At 49.4% G+C, this 22646-nt stretch overlaps 1 protein-coding gene across 1 annotated transcript in view; it reads right to left on the reverse strand.

Annotated features, from left to right (window-relative positions):
* Positions 1-22646, reverse strand: part of LOC124279627 (probable E3 ubiquitin-protein ligase HERC1) — a 135324-nt gene that overhangs the window by 36999 nt on the left and 75679 nt on the right. Inside the window, 8 exon segments of the mRNA XM_046715470.1 lie at positions 4116-4299; positions 4894-5116; positions 7286-7460; positions 8064-8252; positions 8611-8838; positions 14877-14979; positions 15329-15489; positions 15877-16031. Coding sequence (XP_046571426.1) covers positions 4116-4299; positions 4894-5116; positions 7286-7460; positions 8064-8252; positions 8611-8838; positions 14877-14979; positions 15329-15489; positions 15877-16031 — 1418 coding nt within the window.

The raw sequence follows: 22646 nt of genomic DNA on the forward strand, positions 1-22646 counted from the left end.
AACAACCCTTTGGACTTTGGAAATGCGGTCTTGAGACAGAGAGACTAAGCCCTGCTGTGTCTCGAATCTCGCCCCCAAGAAAACCAGATCCTGGGATGGAACCAGCTCGGATTTCTTGAGGTTGATGACCCAACCCAACCTGGTGAGAATATCCATCACTGTCTGTGTGGATTCCCGACTCAAGTGAGTGGAAAGCGCCCTGAGCAGCCAGTCGTCCAGGTACGGGTAACAAAAGTTGCCCTGTGCCCTGGCGACTTGAGCTGGCACTAGCATGAGTTTTGTGAACACCCTTGGCGCCGTGGAGATGCCGAAGGGGAGCACACGAAACTGATAGCACCTCCCGTCGAGGGAAAACCGGAGGTATTTCCTGAACTCGGGGTGCATTGGTACATGAAGGTACGCGTCCTTGAGGTCGATTGACGTAAGCCAATCCCCTGCCTCCACAGATGAGATCACCAACCGCAGTGTCTCCATCTTGAAGGACGGTACCTCTAGCAAACTGTTCAGACCCTTTAAATTGAGAATGGGTCTGAACCCTCCGTCCTTCTTGGTAACCAGGAAATAGGTTGAGTAAACCCCTAGATTTTCCTGGCCCGTCGGAACCACCTCGATGGCTGCCTTGTCCAGCAACGCCTGGACCTCGGCACGGAGAACATCGGCCTTTTCCGGAGAGTTCGGCACTGGCGTGCAACGAATCCCGGAGAAAGGAGGAGGGCCTCGCTTCCACTGTGGCATATGACCATCCCTGAGTGTGGACAGGACCCAGGGATTTGATGTGACTTTCTCCCATTCCCGAAGGAAGAGAGGTAGCCGGCCGCCGACAGGGACGTCGGGTAAGAGGCAGTGAATCCCGGCAGTCGGTAGTGTAACAACCGCTTGTGCGGGACCAACAAGGGCTCCGGAGGAATGCTTACTGGGAAGCCGGGGCCGACTTCCCCTTCCTCTGAAAATGCTGCTGAGAGGAGGCAGCCTTGCCCCTACCTCTACCCCTGCCCTTGCCTCTACGTGCCTGAAGTGGAGCCGTCCACTTGGGCGCTTCCTTTCCTGAAGAGGAAGGGTAAGCTGAGGCAAGGACGGAAGGCCAGGCGCGAGCAGTGAGGGGTTGCTCGAGTAAGGGCTTTGAGTCCTTAAACTGGCTAACCGCCTCCAGCGGCCTCCTGACCACTGTCAATGCCCCGGGAACAGGGTTGAGCCCATCCTGAACGGCAGAGACAACAGCGCCTGCTGTGTAGCCGGTGAATATCTGGCCACAGACAGCCACAACCGACGGAGGCCCATAACCGCAGACATCATCTGGCTAGTGCACGACCGAATGGCGTCGCGTGCCAGATGTGAATGCACCTCCGTGAGCTGCCTCGCTAACGTGGACGACGACGCATCGTCGTCCAGGCCCTCCTGGTCCACCAGCTTCCTCTGCAGGGCCGAGAGGTATGCTGAGTGGACGGAAACCTTAAGTTGTTGAACGGCGTTACGGTATTGTTCTTCAAAGGAACAACATTACGAATTCAACACCTGGTTGTTGGAAGTAAACGGAGGCGAACGCCGACCCTGACAAGCCGACGCGTGGCTATGGCCAGATGACCCCCCAGGGCGACTGAGGCATAAATGCACTCATCTACCACCGGGGGGTCATAAAGACCCCCCTCTCCCAACAGGTAGCGCCGGTTCAGCTCCGGGAGATCGAAGCGTGACCTGCCACCTGAGAGGAGAGGGTTAATAACCTCACTGATCAGTGAAGGTAAAATACGCAAGTGGGCCTCGGCGACCCGACACGGAGCAAACGCCTCCCCCGGGAGACGAAACTCCGCGGGTTCGGGGTCATCTGACGGCACGACCACCTGCGGCAAAATGGAAGCAATGCGTTCCCTTACTTGCCGCAGGGACGGACCAAGCGCGAAGTAACCTTCCCCCGGGGCCTCATGCCCCCCGTCCTCATCCATGGCTTCCTCCTCCCGCTCCCCCGGAAGCAAACTCTCGGTATCCAGAGTCGCCTCCGAGAGCACGGAAGTTGGCTCCACAGACAAAGATAGGGGAGCCAAAAGAGCCAAGGCGCCTGGCCCGACTGACCCTAGGCTCGAGGATGAGCCAGGTTGCCGAGGACCCAGGGAAGAGCCTGCCGAAACAGGATTCCCCGAAGTAACGTAAGGCCCGAGTCGACCGGTAGCACCGGCGCTCGGGAAACTCCCGCTTGTGAGCTGGTGGCCAACGGTGCGAGACCCTATATCCACAGCTAATGCACGCTGCCCTGAACGGAGCGAAGCTCGGGCCAGCCACAGGCGCACCAGCAGAGGGGTCACCAGAGCCAAGGCTCAAGGCAACGACCCCTCCGGGGGTAGAACCCGGCCCCGGACCGTAGCCTGAGGCAGGGGAACCCCCGACAGACGACCTCGGAGCGCCGCCAACTCCCGAACGAAAGCCGATCTCCTCACGGAGACCGGACATCGCGTCCGTGATCAGCGAGCGAACCGAAGTCATCTGTTGCTGCAATATGGAAGTTAAATCATTAATACAGAGGGGTGCAGAATCTGATTGAGTGGAAGTGGAGGGGATAGGGGAAGAAGGTTTATCCGCCGTCTTGGCCCGCTTACCCCCACCCCCGCTAGTAGAAGAAGAACTCTTCTTACTTTTAGCCACTTTAGATGGTGGGTCCTGAGCCCGTAAGTCCCCCCCCCGGCTGCAGCAGATTTGTATAAAACAAAAAATCGGCGGATCGACGCTTAGTCGTCTTGGGTGAGAAAATCTGGCAACTCTCACACGATTGATCATCATGATGCTCAACAGCCAAACAACGTAGGCACACATCGTGCGAATCCTGTGGTGGCAACATGGCCGCACATGCAACGCACGGGTGAAACTGTAACAAACAGAACCATTTTTAATGGAAACTGATGTACAGTCTAAAATACACACATATATGCAACACAAGTAAAATATAATACGCACGGGCGATACACCCTATGTGAAAAGCTAAGGCAGTTTTACCCTTTAACATGTATCATGAACAAGGGGCGAAAATGCAAGCTACCTGCGTAACATATACAGCGTAAAAAATATGAAAAAACTTACCCAACTCACCTTACATTGCGGGAAGTGAAAACGTTAGGCAAGCCTACAATAGTAATGTACAAGAAATTACCCTACCACCCTAGCGATGTAACTTAAAAAAGTTACCACCGTAGGACAGAAGGAAGCCAAACCGACCGCCATCTTGCCTGCCACATGGCTGGAAAATGGAGCCTGCCCGACTAAGTTACAACAATCATGAATGAAAAAATCAACCTACAATTCCATCTAGCACCCGTGCGAGAGAAAAGAGGAACCATACATACATTAGTTGATTCTTTAACACTCATTTTCATCAATGAACGACGCGCACATCTCTCTTCTAAGACGACAGCATGAAAAGTGAGGTGCGAGGTTGTTGGCTAGAGTTACCTGCTCTTGCCGGTAGGGGGCCCCGCGGGGGCCCTGTAAGGGTGGTCTCATAACGCAGAACGTGTTTTTTCGTTTTGTAAATATTTTTATTGAAATATAGTTACAACTGTCGTAGGTTTCAAAATGGACATTTTAATGCTTATAAGTACCCCAAGGAGGACTTCTTCTGAAAAAGAATTCGACCATTTCATAACCTAAGTTTTGAAATGGTCGTTATTTAACCTGATACAAGGTTTTCAAATGACCATTATTTATGATTCATACAACTTTGTCTTGCTATGACTGTTTGTAAAATATATCATTATTGAAAACTTCCAATATATAGTGGCGATAACTGGTTTCGAACCTGCAACCCTTCGCTCTCTAGCTTGGCAGTTTTATCCACTAGGCTACGAAGGATCGCTGTGAAGAATGAGATTGTTTGTCAGTATGAACCATGTGTTCCTCACAAGACGGGTACTGCGGGCAGCGCACATGCAGGACACGGGTAGCATGTGCATTGCGCGTGTGAGTCAAGATGTTGGCTGCCAGCCGCATCCCAGTTGACACCGGCTGTTCCATCATTTGCGGGCTGTTCCATCATTTGAAGTCGAATGAAGTGAAGTGTTTAAGAAAATGGTGGTGGAGTATGACTGAGCTTCCCTATTTATTTTACAAAACAACCCCAAGTGCTACACTACCTTTGTCCAGAGAGAGTTGAGCTTGGATAAGCTTCTGACTCCATCCCTTCTGAGCTAGCAGGGACACAAGAGCCTGGGTAACTGCAAATGTTGGAGAGTCTGGCACTTTGTGTGGCGAGTGTCTGGAGCTGGTGGTATCCTCCATGCTACTTGTACTAAGGCCCATGGCTGCCAGCATCAATTCCTGTCACATTGCAGACTTCACATGTACAACTGAACATGATGGAACATGATCTGTAGCATTTCGCAAGGTATTAAAGAAGACTTCTCTGACATGGTTGTTAGATTATTTCTGACCAGCAGATAATGTCGTTCTTCAAAGGCATTTAGAAGTTGGATCAACATAAATACATGACACCATTTATGGATAACAACTTCTTTTCATTCTTTATCACAACATCTCAGAATTATTCAGGATTACAGTGTACATTTGAGATACTGTGGAATGGCACCAAAATGTTTCTTATTTGAAGCCTATCATATTTTCAACAGCAATCCTAAACTCACTAAAACACAAGCAAACCCAACCAGATATACTGCAAATGTTTAGAAAAAAACACCAAACCAATTTGTTTGGGTCCCTCTGAAATCACATTTCCCCAGGGTAAAAATAAATGTGCGAGTCACAGAGTAATCCATATTGTTTAAATATCTCACAAACAGTCTCATTCACTTTTAAGGCTGAGGGATAGATTTATGTAAGTTAAAATCTTAAAAGGGTACTGCTTGTAGTTAAATCTTAATTATATTGATTTCAGACTCATGTGGCTGCACATACCTGTGTACAGAGGGAGATGAGCTGCTGAAGTGAGACAGGACTCTCCTGAACAAGAGCCCCAATGGCGGTTGTGAGATAGCGCAGGTACTCGGACTGATCACGTTGCTGGGTATGGGACATCTCTATCTTCCCTGCAGCACACAGGGACATCAGTCTCACAATCTGCATGATGTCAGCCAGGCCAATGTGATCTAATGCAGCTGAAAGGCAACATGAGCTGCCACTGAAAATGAACAAGAATAGATCATTTCCTTTGCAAAACTGAGTAACAGTCAGTAACTTCAGGTTGTTTCATAAATATAGTAGTGAAACATAACTCTCTTTAATAAATATTCATCAGAGAGTATCTTATTGTTCAACAATTTTTTCTATCCCATCAGAGCTGGCAACACCTGTGTTGCTCTTCAGAGCAAACACCTTTACCACTGGCCAGCCTACCATCCCAGATACAGTAGAATATGACTGACAATACCTCTGAGCCAGCAGGCCAACATCCAAACCACAAAACTACCCTACCACCTCCAGATCCAATAGAACATGACAAAACATACCTCTGACCCAGCAGGGGAACATCCTAACCACAAGGTTTACCCCACTACCTCCAGATGTAGTACAACCTGATTGAACATACCTCCGACCCAGCAGGGGAACATCCTAACCACAAGGTTTACCCCACTACCTCCAGATGTAGTACAACCTGATTGAACATACCTCTGACCCAGCAGGGGAACATCCTAACCACAAGGTTTACCCCACTACCTCCAGATGTAATACAACCTGATTGAACATACCTCTGACCCACCAGGGGAACATCCTAACCACAAGGTTTACCCCACTACCTCCAGATGTAGTACAACCTGATTGAACATACCTCTGACCCAGCAGGGGAACACCCTAACCACAAGGTTTACCCCACTACCTCCAGATGTAGTACAACCTGATTGAACATACCTCTGACCCACCAGGGGAACATCCTAACCACAAGGTTTACCCCACTACCTCCAGATGTAATACAACCTGATTGAACATACCTCTGTGCCAGCAGGGGAACATCCTAACCACAAGGTTTACCCCACTACCTCCAGATGTAGTACAACCTGATTGAACATACCTCTGACCCAGCAGGGGAACATCCTAACCACAAGGTTTACCCCACTACCTCCAGATGTAGTACAACCTGATTGAACATACCTCTGTGCCAGCAGGGGAACATCCTAACCACAAGGTTTACCCCACTACCTCCAGATGTAGTACAACCTGATTGAACATACCTCTGACCCAGCAGGGGAACATCCTAACCACAAGGTTTACCCCACTACCTCCAGATGTAGTACAACCTGATTGAACATACCTCTGTGCCAGCAGGGGAACATCCTAACCACAAGGTTTACCCCACTACCTCCAGATGTAGTACAACCTGATTGAACATACCTCTGTGCCAGCAGGGGAACATCCTAACCACAAGGTTTACCCCACTACCTCCAGATGTAGTACAACCTGATTGAACATACCTCTGTGCCAGCAGGGGAACATCCTAACCACAAGGTTTACCCCACTACCTCCAGATGTAATACAACCTGATTGAACATACCTCTGTGCCAGCAGGGGAACATCCTAACCACAAGGTTTACCCACTACCTCCAGATGTAGTACAACCTGATTGAACATACCTCTGTGCCAGCAGGGGAACATCCTAACCACAAGGTTTACCCCACTACCTCCAGATGTAGTACAACCTGATTGAACATACCTCTGTGCCAGCAGGGGAACATCCTAACCACAAGGTTTACTTCCCACTACCTCCAGATGTAGTACAACCTGATTGAACATACCTCTGTGCCAGCAGGGGAACATCCTAACCACAAGGTTTACCCCACTACCTCCAGATGTAGTACAACCTGATTGAACATACCTCTGTGCCAGCAGGGGAACATCCTAACCACAAGGTTTACCCCACTACCTCCAGATGTAGTACAACCTGATTGAACATACCTCTGTGCCAGCAGGGGAACATCCTAACCACAAGGTTTACCCCACTACCTCCAGATGTAGTACAACCTGATTGAACATACCTCTGTGCCAGCAGGGGAACATCCTAACCACAAGGTTTACCCCACTACCTCCAGATGTAGTACAACCTGATTGAACATACCTCCGACCCAGCAGGGGAACATCCTAACCACAAGGTTTACCCCACTACCTCCAGATGTAATACAACCTGATTGAACATACCTCTGTGCCAGCAGGGGAACATCCTAACCACAAGGTTTACCCCACTACCTCCAGATGTAGTACAACCTGATTGAACATACCTCCGACCCAGCAGGGGAACATCCTAACCACAAGGTTTACCCCACTACCTCCAGATGTAGTAGAACCTAACTGAACATACCTCTGTGCCAGCAGAGTCAGAACCTTCATGACCATGGTTCGAGCCAACAACACCTGTGTGGCTGCAGTGGTCCTCCTCAGGGCCAACAGACGATCAGCACTACTCTGAAGACATGTGGCCTGTTCACCAAGAGATTTCTGTTTGGGATCGAGCTTACTTGATTTGTAGAAGCTACCTACAAATAAAATAAAAATGAACAATTTAAACATTTGTTGACATTATAGTTTATTACAACGTAATTCTAAGATGCTGTAAACTTAGTAAATTAAGTTTTCTTAAAAGATTGAACAACTGTGAGTATTTAGAAATTTGAACCAACCTGCAGACTCTTTGAAGAGAGTCCTCCTTGGGGTACTTATAAGCATTATCTATGTCCATTAAAAATTCCTATGACAGTTGTAACTATATTTTGAATAAAATATTTCCAAAACAAGAAAACCAGGTTTGTCTTGTTCGACCACCCCTGCAGGGCCCCACAAGCAAAAGAAGGTAACTCAAACCTTCAACCTCATACCTGACTTCCATGCTGACCATGATCAGACAGAATGTGGGGAGGTGGGTGGCCCTACCCCAAGGAAGACTCTCTTCAAAGAATCAGCAACCTCTGCAGGTTGTTTCAATTCTTTTCAGAAGAGAACCGCCTTTGTGTATTTATAAGCATAAGACAGACTCCCAAAGAATAGAGTCATAGGAATTTTTAATGGACATAAAAAAATGCTTACAAGTACCCCAAGGAGGACCTCTTCTGAAAATGAATTCAAAGTGTGACAAAACTTACTAAGAGATTCTGTTGTTACTTCTGAAGTACTGTTAGAGACAGATTTTGCCCCAAGAGCATCAGGCTCTAGGAATCGGACAGCTTCAGGAATAGACTTGCGATCACTCAAGCCAAGACGAGGTAGCAGCTTCTGATAGCTGTCAGCACTGATGTTGATACCGCTGTCCTCAGATAGAAATGCTAGTTCATCTAAACACAAACAAAAAGGTTGCACCTCATATGAACTGATTTTGCTAAACATGCCAAAAATGATGTTGTTAATGTCAGTGATGATCATATCTGATGTTACTCTGCTTCAACACTGACAAACACTGGATATATACAAATGGTGACAAAACAAGGGACATTATTGTTTCAAGTGGGCAATTACATGGGCATTCCCATCAAGTTTGTCTCCACTTTTCTTGATGGCTCTTACTTAGCTCTCTACTAATCTCCTCCAGTTATGACAAGTTATACAACAGCCAGAGCTCTTCCCATGGAGATATCTGCTGCAGTTTTATTAAGCAATGATTGGTATTATTTGCCAGTAACCATGGCATATTACCATCCAGTCCTCCATCTGTGGCTCCCAGCAGATCTGGTGCCGACTTGTCAGTGTTGCCCTCTGTCACAGACTCTGGAACTATGCTGGTGCTGTGCTTCCTCTGCAGCAGGTAACGGTCTCGACAGTCCCGACACAGTAAGTAGTGGGGATGCCCTGACCCACAGATACCCCCATAGCCGACTTGCTCATACCGTCCTGTACCATCATAGCCATGGCCACGGCTGATTCCTGGAGTAGGAATTATTAGAGTGTGTAGGTGCATGTGATGTTTTCTTTATTATCAGGAACAAAAAGGAAGTAACCTGCAACCAGCACTGGCCATATAGTCTTAACTACAGCAATTACTATTAGCCATTACTCGATTGTATGGTTGCATTACTATACATGTGACAATAATTTAACCCTAACTCACTCACACAAGTAAAACTTACTACAATTTGGAAAATTTTCTTTCATCATCTGACTGAGAAATAGGCTTCACACATTGTGCCCATGTGGGGAATTAAACCTGGGTTTTCGGGCATGATGAACGAACGCTTTAACCACTAGGCTATGCCACTGCCCCTTCATCATCATGAAGACTACTGAATAAAATAAAATAGAATTCTACAGCTGGTAACCCATAAAATATGATCTATGCGAAACAAAACTAAGGATCTGTAACTCTAGTCTCTAGTACTCAGCTGATGATACATGTATCTATAAAGCCTGCTGAAGATTATGCTCACAGCCATGTTTTGGCATGCAATCTCAAATGTTCAGAGCATATTCCAGGGTGTATAACCAGTATATTAGTCTTCAGCAACCCATGCTTTTGTTAGAGACAACTAACAGCAGTCAGATTTGTTGACATAGTTGATGCATCGTTTCCCTATTACGAAGATCAGTGCTCATGCTGTTGATCACTGGACTGTGTGGTGCAGACTTGGAAATTTTAACTATAAATTGTATATTTATATTCATATCATATCTCACGGTATGCACTTCTCTCTCTTCTTCGACCAAAGCATGGAAACGTGCTGTAGGCTAAGTTGAATCAAATCTTCTTGGCTTCTGTCCCACCTGACCTCTCCCCACACTCCGATTGCTGGACCTGTCAATCATCTCTGTAGCGTGCTAAGCGCTCAGAGATGGTCACGTGACATCCCACTACTTGTCATTCTCATCTTGGAGCTTTGAGCAATCTGTGATGCGGGGAAGGTCGGTTGGGAATCCGACATACAGTGAGATAGGATAAGTATATAATTATACAATTTATAGTTAAAATTTCCAAATTTCCGCAGATTACCCTGTATCTAATCCACAACTCTGAGGTCGCATAACACAAAGAGGCCAGGAGAAAGCACCAACTCCCAATATGCTAACTCCCGAACTTGTGATGGGTTGCTTCTATATGATAAACCCCTTGGCTTACACGGTACAAAAACTCTAGGGAGTGGGCGGTCCCCAATTAATGTGGTTTTCAGCTGCAACTTTTGACAAGCAAATGGACACAGTTTGGCAAGTAGGCCCCACCTCCCCACGATTTATCAGGAAGACCATGTGAATTAAAGTCGAAGACCTTAATCTGGCCAGCCCCTGCTTCGAAACCATCCCCCACAGACACACGCTGGAAGGTGGTGAAAGAGGGAACAGCCCGGTGCTCGACTGGTTCAACGTTCAGTACCAATCCCCACCAAGGATAAGAAAGGACCATAGAAAACCACATAGGTAATCGGAAAATCACCACTTTGCTGACGTAATTGCTCAGAGAGTAGAGGTCAACAAGCGGAGTGTCGACCACCTCTGCCATAAGTAGAAGATTGGCCGTACAGTCTATCGAGTCATGAGAATGACAGTACTACTAGGCCCTAGGTCAAGCTAGGTGAGGTGATCTAAGCGTAAGGAATTCAATACCAAAATAAAAGATAAGATCAATATCTTTTTTATTAAATACAGAATGCAAGACCGACGCGAAGCAGGAACTCCATCTTATCTGCGTTTGCAAACGAACAACAACTGCTGCGCCAGAACCAAGGGACCCAGTTGGTGCAGACCTTCCACGTCAGTGACAGTCAAGAATGTGTCTGACCTGCAAAAGCAACCCTCCATGAAGGCATGAAGGAAAAAGTTTCTGTGGAGCGCAATCATAGATGCCAAGGCTCTTGTTTCATGCGGGTTGGCCGTAGTAGGTTGAGGAAGGTCAGCATAAGCATAAGCACGCAGGATGGTGGATCTCATCCAAAATGCCAAAGTGGTACGAGAGACCTCTGCAGATGAGGCAGTTGACAGAGGAATAAACAGTCTCTTGCGTAACCGACGACGGTCCTTGGAGGCAGCTAAATAGACCTGTAATGCCCGGACAGGATATAGGGAGAGATCCTTGTCGTCGTCAGTGCCCAAAATCGTAGATAGCAGCGGAATGGCGAATAGTCGATCCGGCTGTCCAGGCAATTGGTTTTTGGCGACAAAATCCCACTGCAAACCATGGAAGACTTTGGCATGTCTGGTCCCCTCGTAGCACACCCGGGTGACATCCAGGGCGTGAAGCTCGGAGATGTGGGCAACAGTTGCAAGAGCCAGGAGGAAGAAAGTGTTAAACGTGACATGTTTGAAATCTTTCTCCGCCAGAGGTTCGTATTCCTCAGACGTAAGATGTCTAAGAAGCACGGTAAGATCCCAGTCTGGTGGCTGAAACTTCCATGACTGATCAGCAACCTTGTAAGATCGCAGGAGAGACTGGAGATCAGGGACAGTCGATACCTTGACACCCGTAGCCGTAGTAATAACTGGGCGCGACCAAAAGCAGCGTCATCCGCTGGGTCATGTGTAGCTTGAGAAGTACTTGGGGAAGAAGCGCCACTGGCGGAGATGCGTACGCGTTTAGGCCTTCCCACGGAATGGCGAGGGTGTCCTGTGCCCATGTCAGAGGGTTCGGGATTGGTGACACAAACTTCGGAAGCTGGGCGTTGAAGCGTGTTGCAAAGAGGTCCACTGTTGGGCTTGACATTGGGAGGCACAGAGTCTGAAAGACCTGCGGATGTAGTTTCCACTCCGTCGGCGATGGTCGAGATGAGCAGGACAGGGAATCGATGATAACCCCTGGAATGTGGTTGGCCTGTACCGTGATGTTGAGCGAGTCCACCAAGTGGAAGAACTGCTGTGTCCAATGCAGGAGTTGAGGAGACCCCCGTTGATCCCATGCGATTGCTGTACCACACGACTACAGCCGTAGAATTTTGCGGAACAGATCTCGAGGAACAAAGAGTCTGTTGAGACTGGTGCCGAACACCACGCGGATAAACTGCAGGCGGCATGTGGGGACTAGTTCCGATGTCCGCAGATTCACAAGCCAACCTAATCGGTGAAGTAGCTGAATCCTGAAGAACATATGACAAAGCCATATGTGAATAGCCATGGGGCCGAAGAAATGCCAAACAGGAGGACATGCCACTGGTAGTGGGTGTCCTCGAAGACAAACCAGAGATACTTGTGATGGTCTTGAAGGATTGGGATATGAAGGTAGGCATCCTGTAAGTCGCCCGGCTTGATGATAGTATCCATAACTGGGGAGGTTTTTTGAAGATACATCTCGTTGAAAACCTCCATATGAAGAATTAACCAGAGGACGTCTGAATCCTTTTTCAGCACAAGAAATATTGGAGAATAGAACCCTGGATCGGTGGAGGCCGAGCCGAGGGATTCGATCGCAAGCTTTTGAATTAGTGTTTCTATTGTGGTGCACAGGACAGCTGTCTGGGACGCAGAATAAGTCCTGTGAACCGGTAGAAGAGTCACAGGGGGGTGCCGATCAATGGGAGTTGAAAACCCTGGACAAAATGCGCCAACTGATCAAGTATGGGCTGGAACTGTTCTTGCATGAGGACCATGGACGCACGAATAAAGGCTTGTTGAGGTGATGAGCCATGGGTAACCAACATGGCCACAGCCTCTGATGCTATCAGTACCATTTTGAAGGGAGCCAAGATTTTCCGTACAGCAGAATCAAGATGAGAAAGCTCCCGATCCTCAACCAGGAAGGGAGAGTATGCACGGGGCTTGGTGCCCAGTAAAGAGATATCAGCATCCACAAATCCATGAACGTGGGTAGAGGCGAGGTTAAAGCAGTCCTTGACCTTCCGCAGATTGTCAAATGCCAAAGAACCAGCAAGCTGGGTGATGCATGGCCGAGGCGGGTAAAGGAGCCAAAATCCCCCTGGCGCATATCAAAGACAAAAGGAGATCCAAAGGCGATTGACTTTTGGGTAATTTGAGGGTGTCCGCTATCTAGGTCAACAACTGAGGAGTCTCTACCGCATCTACATACAATAGACATAGACATACAATCCGAAGCAGGAGAAGGTGTGGCAGAGGCAGCAACATGATCCATGGAGGCACTTGATGCAGGCTCATAACCAGTAGATTGCGTAGCAGGACCTGGGAGGGGGTCCCGACCCAATGCTGAAACCACTGCTCTGACAATAGAGTTGAAATCAAAGCGTCGAGAACTACAGTCCGTTTGAGACAAAGTGATACCGATGAAAACCCAAGGTACTCTCTGAAGCGCCGAACAGAATGAAAGCACTGCATTGGAGTGAACGCACTGTCCGTACATAGCTTCCTGATTCTGCAGTGTCTAATCCCAAAGGCAAGCTGAGCACTGATAAAAACTGTAGAAATGAGGTATCAACGCCAAAGTTGGAAGAAGTGTTGAAGGAAAACTCGCAGCAGAAAAAAACACTGTAGGTAACACAGTGTGCGAACTTGCAAACAAATTCATGATGCTGACAGTTCAGCGAACACATTCGGATCGGTGAATACTGTAGGAGCGGCGAACTGGTATGGTTCAGCGATCAGGATCGGTTCTGCGATCTTGGTTGGTTAATCGATCTGGATCGGATAAATGATCCGGTTAGGCAGTGTGATCTAAAGCGCTGAGTCAATCGAGACCGATGCACTCGTCTAAAACGTCTTACCATACAATAATGGTGTACTGGACTGAAAATGTGTTTCAATCAAACAAGAATTCACAAGGATGAATTGTTGTTCCAATCGAAAAGGCACACTGGGCTGAAGTGCTGATCCAATCGAATGCGGCGCATCGGTCTAATGAGTTTGATCGAACAAGAGCGGTGAACTGAAGTGAAACGATGCACTGGTCTCGTCTAGCGAGAGCGACGCATTGGTACAAACAAAGTGATGAATGGACAACAAGTGCCGCTCTAGTAGTAAGCGGCGCACTGGAACTAGACTGTGGAGCATAGACAGGTGGTGCAAGGTACGGCAAAAGGTGTTGAAAGCCAGTGTATGAAAGAAGGCCCGTCCGACCGCCCAAGAAGGATCTAGATTTCTGATGGATGGTCTACATTTACAGCTAGCCAGCCCGACAGTCTGGTAAATTCACCATATTTGGCCTGGTTAAATCCATTTTGGGCTGGTAACAGTTTGAAGTTACCAGCCCTGATGTCTGGCTGGACTTTTGTCTTATTTCATACACTGTGAAAGCGCCGCTGATCCCTGTGGTTGAAAGCGTCTAAATGACTGCACTCGCAGCATGAGAGTGAACGCTTCACCAAGTGCACCCACCATAACAGAGGGGTGTGGAGCACTCAACCAAAGCGGCGCACTGGAATCATCCACCTGAGGAAAACTGGGAGTCTTTGAAATCGTCACCAAGTTAGAAGGCCGAGACTGTGCTGCAGAAGTTGTTAGCACTACCACTCTCAGAGGAGATCAAACTTGTCTGGAGATGGGACTAGACGTTTGATGACGGAGATAGATCTACTCGCTCATGTAGGAGTCTTGAGGCCACCTCTAAAAATCTACGTCTAGATGCTACCCGTCGATATTCAAAAAACCATCATCATTCAAGTGTGAACAAACAGAACACCGATGTGACCAACTACAACAGCCTATACAATCCAGCGTGTGGATCAGCAGCGGAAAAGTTGCTGTTGCACTGATCACAGTGTTTGCGTTTCTTATAAGAACTTTTATTCCATTTATTTCCCATATTGACAATCAAATGTCTAACTGACAGAACAACACACGTCCACTCGGTGTAGCGACAAGAAAGAGAATGACAGGCAGAGACCGTCACGTGATCATCTGAGCGATCTGCGCGCTTATTGAGATGATTGACAGGTACTGCTATCGGAGAGGGGTCAGAGGTAGGGGGGTCAGAGGCCAGATAACTTTTGATTCAACTTAGCCTACAGCACGTTTCCACACATGGTCGTAGAAGAAGAGAGGTGCATACCGTGATAAGTTTAAAAATTATTCCTTACTTCCACATCCAGGATGGCACAGTCTGAGGTGGCGTGACATGACTCCAGTCTCCTGATTACACAGTTCACAAGTCAACATTCTCCCTGGCTCTGTGTCACGCCTCTGGAAACAGAGTAATCAAAGGACATAGATAAATGTGAAGTCAAAGAACTTAGGTGACACACACATATCATAAATATTCAAAGATGTCTCAGGAATACCTCAATCTGATTTGCTGTTTCAATTAACAATCACATACTTCAAACATATCCAGAGATTTTAAAGTATCACACAAAGTTCTTTTTTCTCATTCATGGATTGTACGCAGTATCTAAAATATCGATATATGAAGAATATGGACTGGAAAATGCTGTATTTTAGTTTGTCCGTCACATACTGAATTATTTGCCACCTGGATAAAGATGGAATATTGCCAACTGTATACTCCGACATTCTACCAATGGGAGTTCACCTCTGTCACTTCTCTGCTTGGGTCAAGCGTAAACACATCCTCCAGCCCTTCTTCATTGTACATCTCATCTTGCAAGTCAAAGTCATCAAAAGGGTCATACAGTGGCCGTGCTTCTCCAACCTCATGACGTCTCTCTGGTCTCTCATCACGACGTTCACGACCTGCAACAGGTCATTGTAATAGATATCCATGATAATCAGGATATTAAAGACCAATACGGATCAATTCAACACATATGGAGTTATCTAAATATACATCCTGATGGAGTCACAGCACTGCACCTGTCTTGAATGACAGATATTTTGTGGCCCTGAACACTTTAACTTCAAGATTTAATTACACCATTGTGTACCCTGCTTAAGTAATCAGATAAACAAGGCCTTGTTAACTTTTTATGGCAAAGAATATCAATCAACAGAACTCTTGTCTTCATAGCTGTGATACTATATGTGTATGTATTATCGAATACATCTTCAACCTTCAAAACCACTCCCAGTGACATGACAATAAAGCTTGTGATCATGATATTGGAAATGTATTTTAATTACCAGCCGTGAGGAAGCTCCTGATGTCAATGTGCCGACTACGAGTGAGACGCCGAGGTCTCCGACTGATTCTTGGCTGAGGCAACTCAAACTGCTCATCTGATGATTCATCACTTAGGGAGCCATCTTGGAAGGATGATGTGTCTGCACTGACATCCCTGCAAGTTCATCACAGACAGACATCAATATCTACAAATTTATTTTCTCCAAAGTTTTCCAACAATGACATGAAGACTTGGTTCAGTATGTTAAGCATCTAAACGCACTGATATATTGTAAAGACACTGACAGGCATTAATAATCAAAGGTAAAGCACATTCTCCAATGGCCATTACCCAGAAAACATGTGACACTCACAAGTGACCTGTGTCATATGGTTTTGCATATGGTTAGCAACTAGTTCATCAGGGATTTACAAGACGAGAATTCCTGCGTCCTATACACATAAAAATTTAACCAAACCTGAAGAGGTTTTAAATTCTTCGAAGAGAGTCGTCCTTGGGGTACATATTATGCATTTTCCAAGCTGAAAATGTCCTGTGACAGTTGTATCAATGTTTTTTGAATAAAAAGATTGTACAATAAATAAACTTTTTTATTTATTATCGGCCCCACCTACGGAGTTACCTCCCGTTGCGCATGCGCACCAACTGGGTAAGCTCCTAGGCCCGTATCATCATTCCTTCTGCTGAATATATCAGTGAACAGAATTGCGGGGAGGCGGGAGGCCCTACCCCAAGGACGACTCTCTTCGAAGAATTGAAAACCTCTTCAGGTTTGGTTAATTCTTCTTCATAGAGATCGTCCTTGGGGTACATATTATGCATAAACACAGACTCCCAAAGACCGGAGGCCAGGGAGGAGGGAATTCTGTCCAAGCACACACAAATAGCGATCGTATCATGGAAAAAAATGTAACAGACGCCATAACACTCACCTGTCACTTGTCCCAGTTGCGCTTCCGCGAGAGGCATTATGGGAGGGGAACTGACAGGGAGGAATTGTGCACAAAGACGACCTCCATACGTTTAGCATAGGCAAACGCATTACATGGTACGTAATGTCAACAAAACCCCACCCACCACGTGTCGATTATTAGTGAGCACCGAGGGGGAATGTCAAAACCGCTCACAATCGACTTAATAACTCCTGAGAGAATCGAAAGGGGGTAGTTAGCTCCTAGTAGCGGATAGTCAATAATACACATTATTGTACAGGAGCGTCAATAAACAAACCAATAAACCAAGACTCACTTGGTCAGGGTGGCAGGACACTGTCCACTGGAGAGAACAGAACGGCCAAAGCTCGCTTCGCGATTACGGGAATGCGTATCGAGCTGATAGTGCCGTGATAAAGCGTCTTGGCGGCTCCAAATAGCGGCAGAGCAGATCTCTTCAATGGGGAGTGCGATGCAAAGCCTTTGATGCGGCTACTGCCCTGACCGAGTGAGCCTTCAACCCTCAGGGGAGGCTTGCCCTTAGCCTGATAAGCGGCACAAATACGAAGCGAGCCAGCGAGACAAAGTCTGTTTGCTTTCGCTGGCACACCAGCCTTCCCGCCACCGTAACAACAGAACAGCTGGGTACCCGTCACGGATTCCCCGCGTTCGTTTGATATAGACTTTTAGCGTCTTTACGGACATCCAACGGGTGAGTGCTCGTAGGAGAGGTCCCCGATGTGGAAGGCTGGGTAAGAGTGGGAAGTTCGATAGGAGCTGTCACATGGAAAGCGTGATCGACCTTCGGGCGTAAGTATCTGGGAGGTGAATGCTGACACGATCAGTGTGAAACACAGTCAGCGCCGGGTCGGACGACATAGCATGTAAATCGCCGACCCTACGTCCAGATGTTACCGCCACCAGAAAAACAGCCTTCCAAGTTAACAACTGAATGGAAATAGCCGATAGGTGTGAGAAAGTTGGACGGACAGCCAATCGAGCACAATTGACAAATCCCAAAGGTGGACTGGTTAGCCTGAGAGCAGGTCGAACCCGTTCCGCCAGCCAGCGGCGCTGTATGAGAGAGGGTGCTGCCCCAGAAGAGCACCATCGACAGGGGTGTGAAAAGTGGAAATAGCAGTGGAGTATACGAATGGTGAAGCCGCCAGGCCTTCTTCCAAACGAGCTTGCAAAAACTCCAATACTCGGACTAAATCCGCAGAAAAGGGATCTGCAATGCCCCTATCTGAACACCAGCGCGCATAGCGGGACCACCTATCCTCATACTGAACGTTTGTCGAATCCTGCCTCGAAGCCAGAATTGTGTCTGCAACTGCTGCAGGAATTCTGCGTGCCTCGAGGTTAGACCTGACAGAGGCCAAGCCACCCACTGAATCCGTGGATTTGGGTGGGGCGCTCCGTTCTGAGTGAGAATGTCCGGTCGTAAAGGTAATAGAACAGGAGGCTGAGCCAGAAACCTGAGAATTACCGAAACCAGCTCTGTGGACGGCCAAAGCGGTGCCAGTAGCACAAGCAGCCGAGCTGGCTGGGTGGACAGCTGTGAAAGGACACGGGGAATGAGTGGTAACGGCGGAACGCCAGAGCACTTTGCCCGTCCAATCCAGCAGGAAGGCGGCCGGCAGCCAACGCCCCTGGGTCCGGTATTCGAGAGCAGAATGCGGGTGTCTGATGCGTCCCGCTGGGCGCAAACAGATCCACCTGGAGCGACCCGTACAACTGGGAGATTACTCTGAAAATCTGCTTGTCGAGCTTCCACTTTCGTCGCGGGGCCAGGATCCGGGCGAGAAGCGGCGTCTGCTCGACGCTCTCCAGCCCGGGGAGATAAACAGGGAGTACCTGACAATCGCACTGGTCACACCAGAGGAGAAAATCCCACACCTCCCGGAGGAGCGCTGGGGACACCGTGTCGCCCTGCTTCAGGATGTACGACATGGCCGTCTGGTTGTCCAACTGAAGACGGACTACCTGGCCACGGACATGCTCTCTGAAGCGCTCGAAAACCAACCGCACAGCTCTCAGTTCCAACACGTTGATGTGAAGGTGGGCTTCGGCTTCGGACCAGAGTCCGGACACCGACAGACTGCCCAGAACACCCCCCCAGCCCGTGAGGGACGCATCGGTCTGAACTGTGAGAGCTGGCCTCGGGATTTCCAAGGGGATCCCCCTAGTGAGATTCCCGACATTGGTCCACCACTGAAGGTGAGGTGTCAACCACCCGGGGACTGTGAGACTGCGCTCCAGATCCTCCGTGTGAGCCCACAGCCGAGCCAAAGCTTGCTGTATAGGGCGCATCCTCAACCGCGCCCCCCACACTACAGAGATCGCCGCCGCCATATGGCCCAGTAGACGGAGCCAAGTCCGTGCTGGTGCCTGGGGCTGGGAGAGGAACGAAGATACCACCTCCCGAACTCTGGTGATCCGGTCGGGCGACAAGGAAACGAGATCCTTGTTTGTTTGGAATCGCGCCCCAAGAAAAACCAAGTCCTGGGTGGGTACCAGGTCGGATTTCTTGAGGTTGATGATCCACCCCAGTCGAATTAGAATGTCTATCACTGTGTGAGTAGCATCTAGACTCGCTGGCTGTGTTAGTGCTCCGAGCAACCAGTCGTCGAGGTAAGGGTAACAACGCCTTCCTTGCGAGCGAGCGAGGGTAGCCGGGACTAACATGAGCTTGGTGAACACCCTTGGGGCAGTCGATATGCCGAAGGGGAGCACCCTGAATTGGTAACACATCCCGTCGTAAGAGAACCGAAGGTACTGCTTGAACGATGGATGTATGGGCACATGCAGATACGCATCCTTGAGGTCGATTGACGTGAGCCAATCGCCGGGCTGAACAGATGAGATCACCGGCGCAGTGTCTCCATCTTGAAGGATGGTACTTCTAGCATGCGGTTCAACCCCTTGAGGTTGAGAATGGGACGGAACCCGCCGTCTTTCTTCGGGACGAGGAAGTACGTGGAGTAAAATCCCGCCTGTTCCTCTCCCGGTGGAATGCGCTCGATTGCGGACTTGTCCAGCAGAGCCTGAACTTCGTTGCGCAATATGTCCGCCCTTGCCTGACATGACGGCACCGGAGTGCGGCGTATGCCGGTGAAGTCGGGCGGACCTCGCTTCCACAGTGGTAAATGGCCGATGCTGACGGTGGACAGCACCCAAGCATTGTTGGTAGCCTTCTCCCATTCCGGCAGGAATAGAGAGAGGCGGCCTCCCACACGGCTTGAGCTACAGCCTGATGGGTTAACGGGAGGTCGGGGCAGACCTCCCGCGCCCGCGAAAAGGCTGGGAGCTAGTCGATGAGGACTGCTCCTTGCCCCTACCCTTGGCGGACCTGTTCCTCCGCCTACCCCTACCAAGCGGCCGAAGCCAGCCGGCAGACTCGGGTGTAGGCTGCACCCCGGCGGAGGAAGGTGGAACGGGAGCGGCGGGGGCGAGACACCCGCGGGTGCTCCAACAAGGCCTTAGAGTCCTTGAAGGAGGTAGCTGCAGCGGCAGCCTCCCGAATGACCTGCTGTGCCCCTGGAAAGAGGGTCGCTCCCAGACGGAAGGCGAGGGTCAGCAAGGTCTGCTGCGTCGCTGCCGAGTACCGAGACGTCGACAGCCACAGCCTGCGCATCCCCATGACTGCGCACATCACCGTCGACGCAGCAGACCGCAAAGAGTCGCGCGCGAGGTGTGCCTGTACTTTCGATAGCTGACGGAGCAGCACGACATGCGGCGAAACGTCACCAGCATGCCCCTCCGCCTCCAGGGCCGACCTCTGTATCGAGGAGAGGTAGGCCTCATGGACCACCACCCTGACCTGCTGCATAGCGTTCCGGTAGACCTCCTCGTAGGTCCGGTACGCATGCCTCAGGGGGGCGCCTGCGAGGGCAAACGGTGGAGTAACACGCCCTTGCCGAGCAGCCGGAGCTGCTCCGGAGGAAGCCGAGCCTCCCCCCAGGGCGACGGAAGTGAAAACACACTCGTCCACGATGGGTACCACGAACAGGGATTCCTCCCCAAGCTGGTATCTCCGTACAAGCTCCAGCAAGTCGAACCGGACACGGGAACCAGACAAGAGGGGATCAACCACGTCCTGTACCAACGAGGGCAGAATGCGGAGCTGCGTCTGCGTAGGCTGCCTAGGGGCAAACGCCTCGCCTGGCAAGCGGAACTCAGCCGAGTCCGAGCTGCTAACAGGCACCGCGGCCTGGGGCAGGCCCTCGGCAATCCTTTGCCGGACCTCCCGCAGAGCCGAAGCAAAACGGAAGGCACCCTCATGCTCCTCTACCTCCCCAGTCTCCATCAACTCGGCGCCCGAGCCCGAGTCTGAGGCTGGGTCCCCTTCTGAAAGAGGACCCGAACCCCGACCCGGTGGGCTGCCTAGCACTAGGAACCACAGAGAGGGAGGAGCAGACAGAGTGCCCCGCGTCAGCGCCTGCAAGCGCGCACGGACCCCGGTCCCTAGACGCTGGAGGCATACCAGGCAGAACTGGTGCCTCCGCTCTCATGGGGCGGGAGGGCGCAGGGATCGGAACACCAGGAATACTCAACGGTCCCTGCGCCAACTCCGAGAGGGGGACTGGGAGCACCTCCCCCTCCGGGGCAGCCGAGGCGTCCGGACCCGAAGCCAGAGGCAACGGGTCTACAGACGCCTCAAGGCTGAGGGATCGAGCCGAGCCCGGCGATCCCACCCCCTGACTCTCCGCCCCCCGACCAGAGTGAGCGAGGAACTCCCGCCGGAGCCCTCCAACAGACTCATGGACGAGGGACTTCACGGAGTCCACATGTTGCTGAAATAATTGAGTCATTAATGACATGTCAAACCCACCAGTAGTAGCGGGAGAGGGGGATTGGCCGTGGGATTTTTTTCCCTTACGAGACCGCTTTTGGGTCTTAGACGGGGGGACCTGGGTGAGTTCCCCACCCGCCTCTCGCATCTCTCTATAAAAGAGAGTGTCAGCTGCCCTCCTCTTTTGGGCACGCGGGGAAAACCCAAGACAGATAGTACACACTTCGGCGTCATGGCCGGTTTTCTCCAGGCAGGCCACACATTGGTCATGCCTGTCGGCCCGTGGAATGCTTTGTCCACAGACCGAACAGGAGGTAAAGGCCTGAAAGCAAACACGCAAGCATGTAGCTAACGGCGTACCAGCAACATATATACACGTAGAAAACATTGAAAAATACGTGAAGGCTACCACGGGATGTAATAGTTGGTGCAATACGCAATATTACGACCACATGGCACGCTAAACTTCCCGCCATGGCAGAGCAACGTGTGCGTAAACCACGGGAAAGTGAGCGTAAATAATTAATACAAAGTCACAATTATGAAACAACCAACTGCAAAGCTTTACAGTTCCTTTCATTAGGCAAATAAAGACCATACATACAGGTGGTATCTCAGACATATTCTTTATCTCGTATAAAGTCAGCTCTGCACGGCACATTCGTGTCTGTTCACGGCAGTGACAGCAGAAGGAATGATGATACGGGCCTAGGAGCTTACCCAGTTGGTGCGCATGCGCAACGGGAGGTAACTCCGTAGGTGGGGGCCGTATAATAAATTAAAAAGTTTATTTATTGTACAATCTTTTTATTAAAAAAACATTGATACAACTGTCACAGGACATTTTCAGCTTGGAAAATGCATAATATGTACCCCAAGGACGATCTCTATGAAGAAGAATGACAATGGACGCAACAAAATTTATTAGCGTGTCCACAGGGACAGAAAAAGTCTAAATACCTTTTGTAAAAATTCCAATCAAGTCACAATAAGTTATCACTGAGTTTGCTACTAGCTGGGTTATGGTATCATTTGCAATAT

The sequence above is a fragment of the Haliotis rubra genome, unplaced genomic scaffold (genome assembly GCF_003918875.1).
Source record: "Haliotis rubra isolate DU_JTF1 unplaced genomic scaffold, ASM391887v1 Scf107, whole genome shotgun sequence".
NCBI classification, from domain to species: Eukaryota; Metazoa; Mollusca; class Gastropoda; order Lepetellida; family Haliotidae; genus Haliotis; species Haliotis rubra.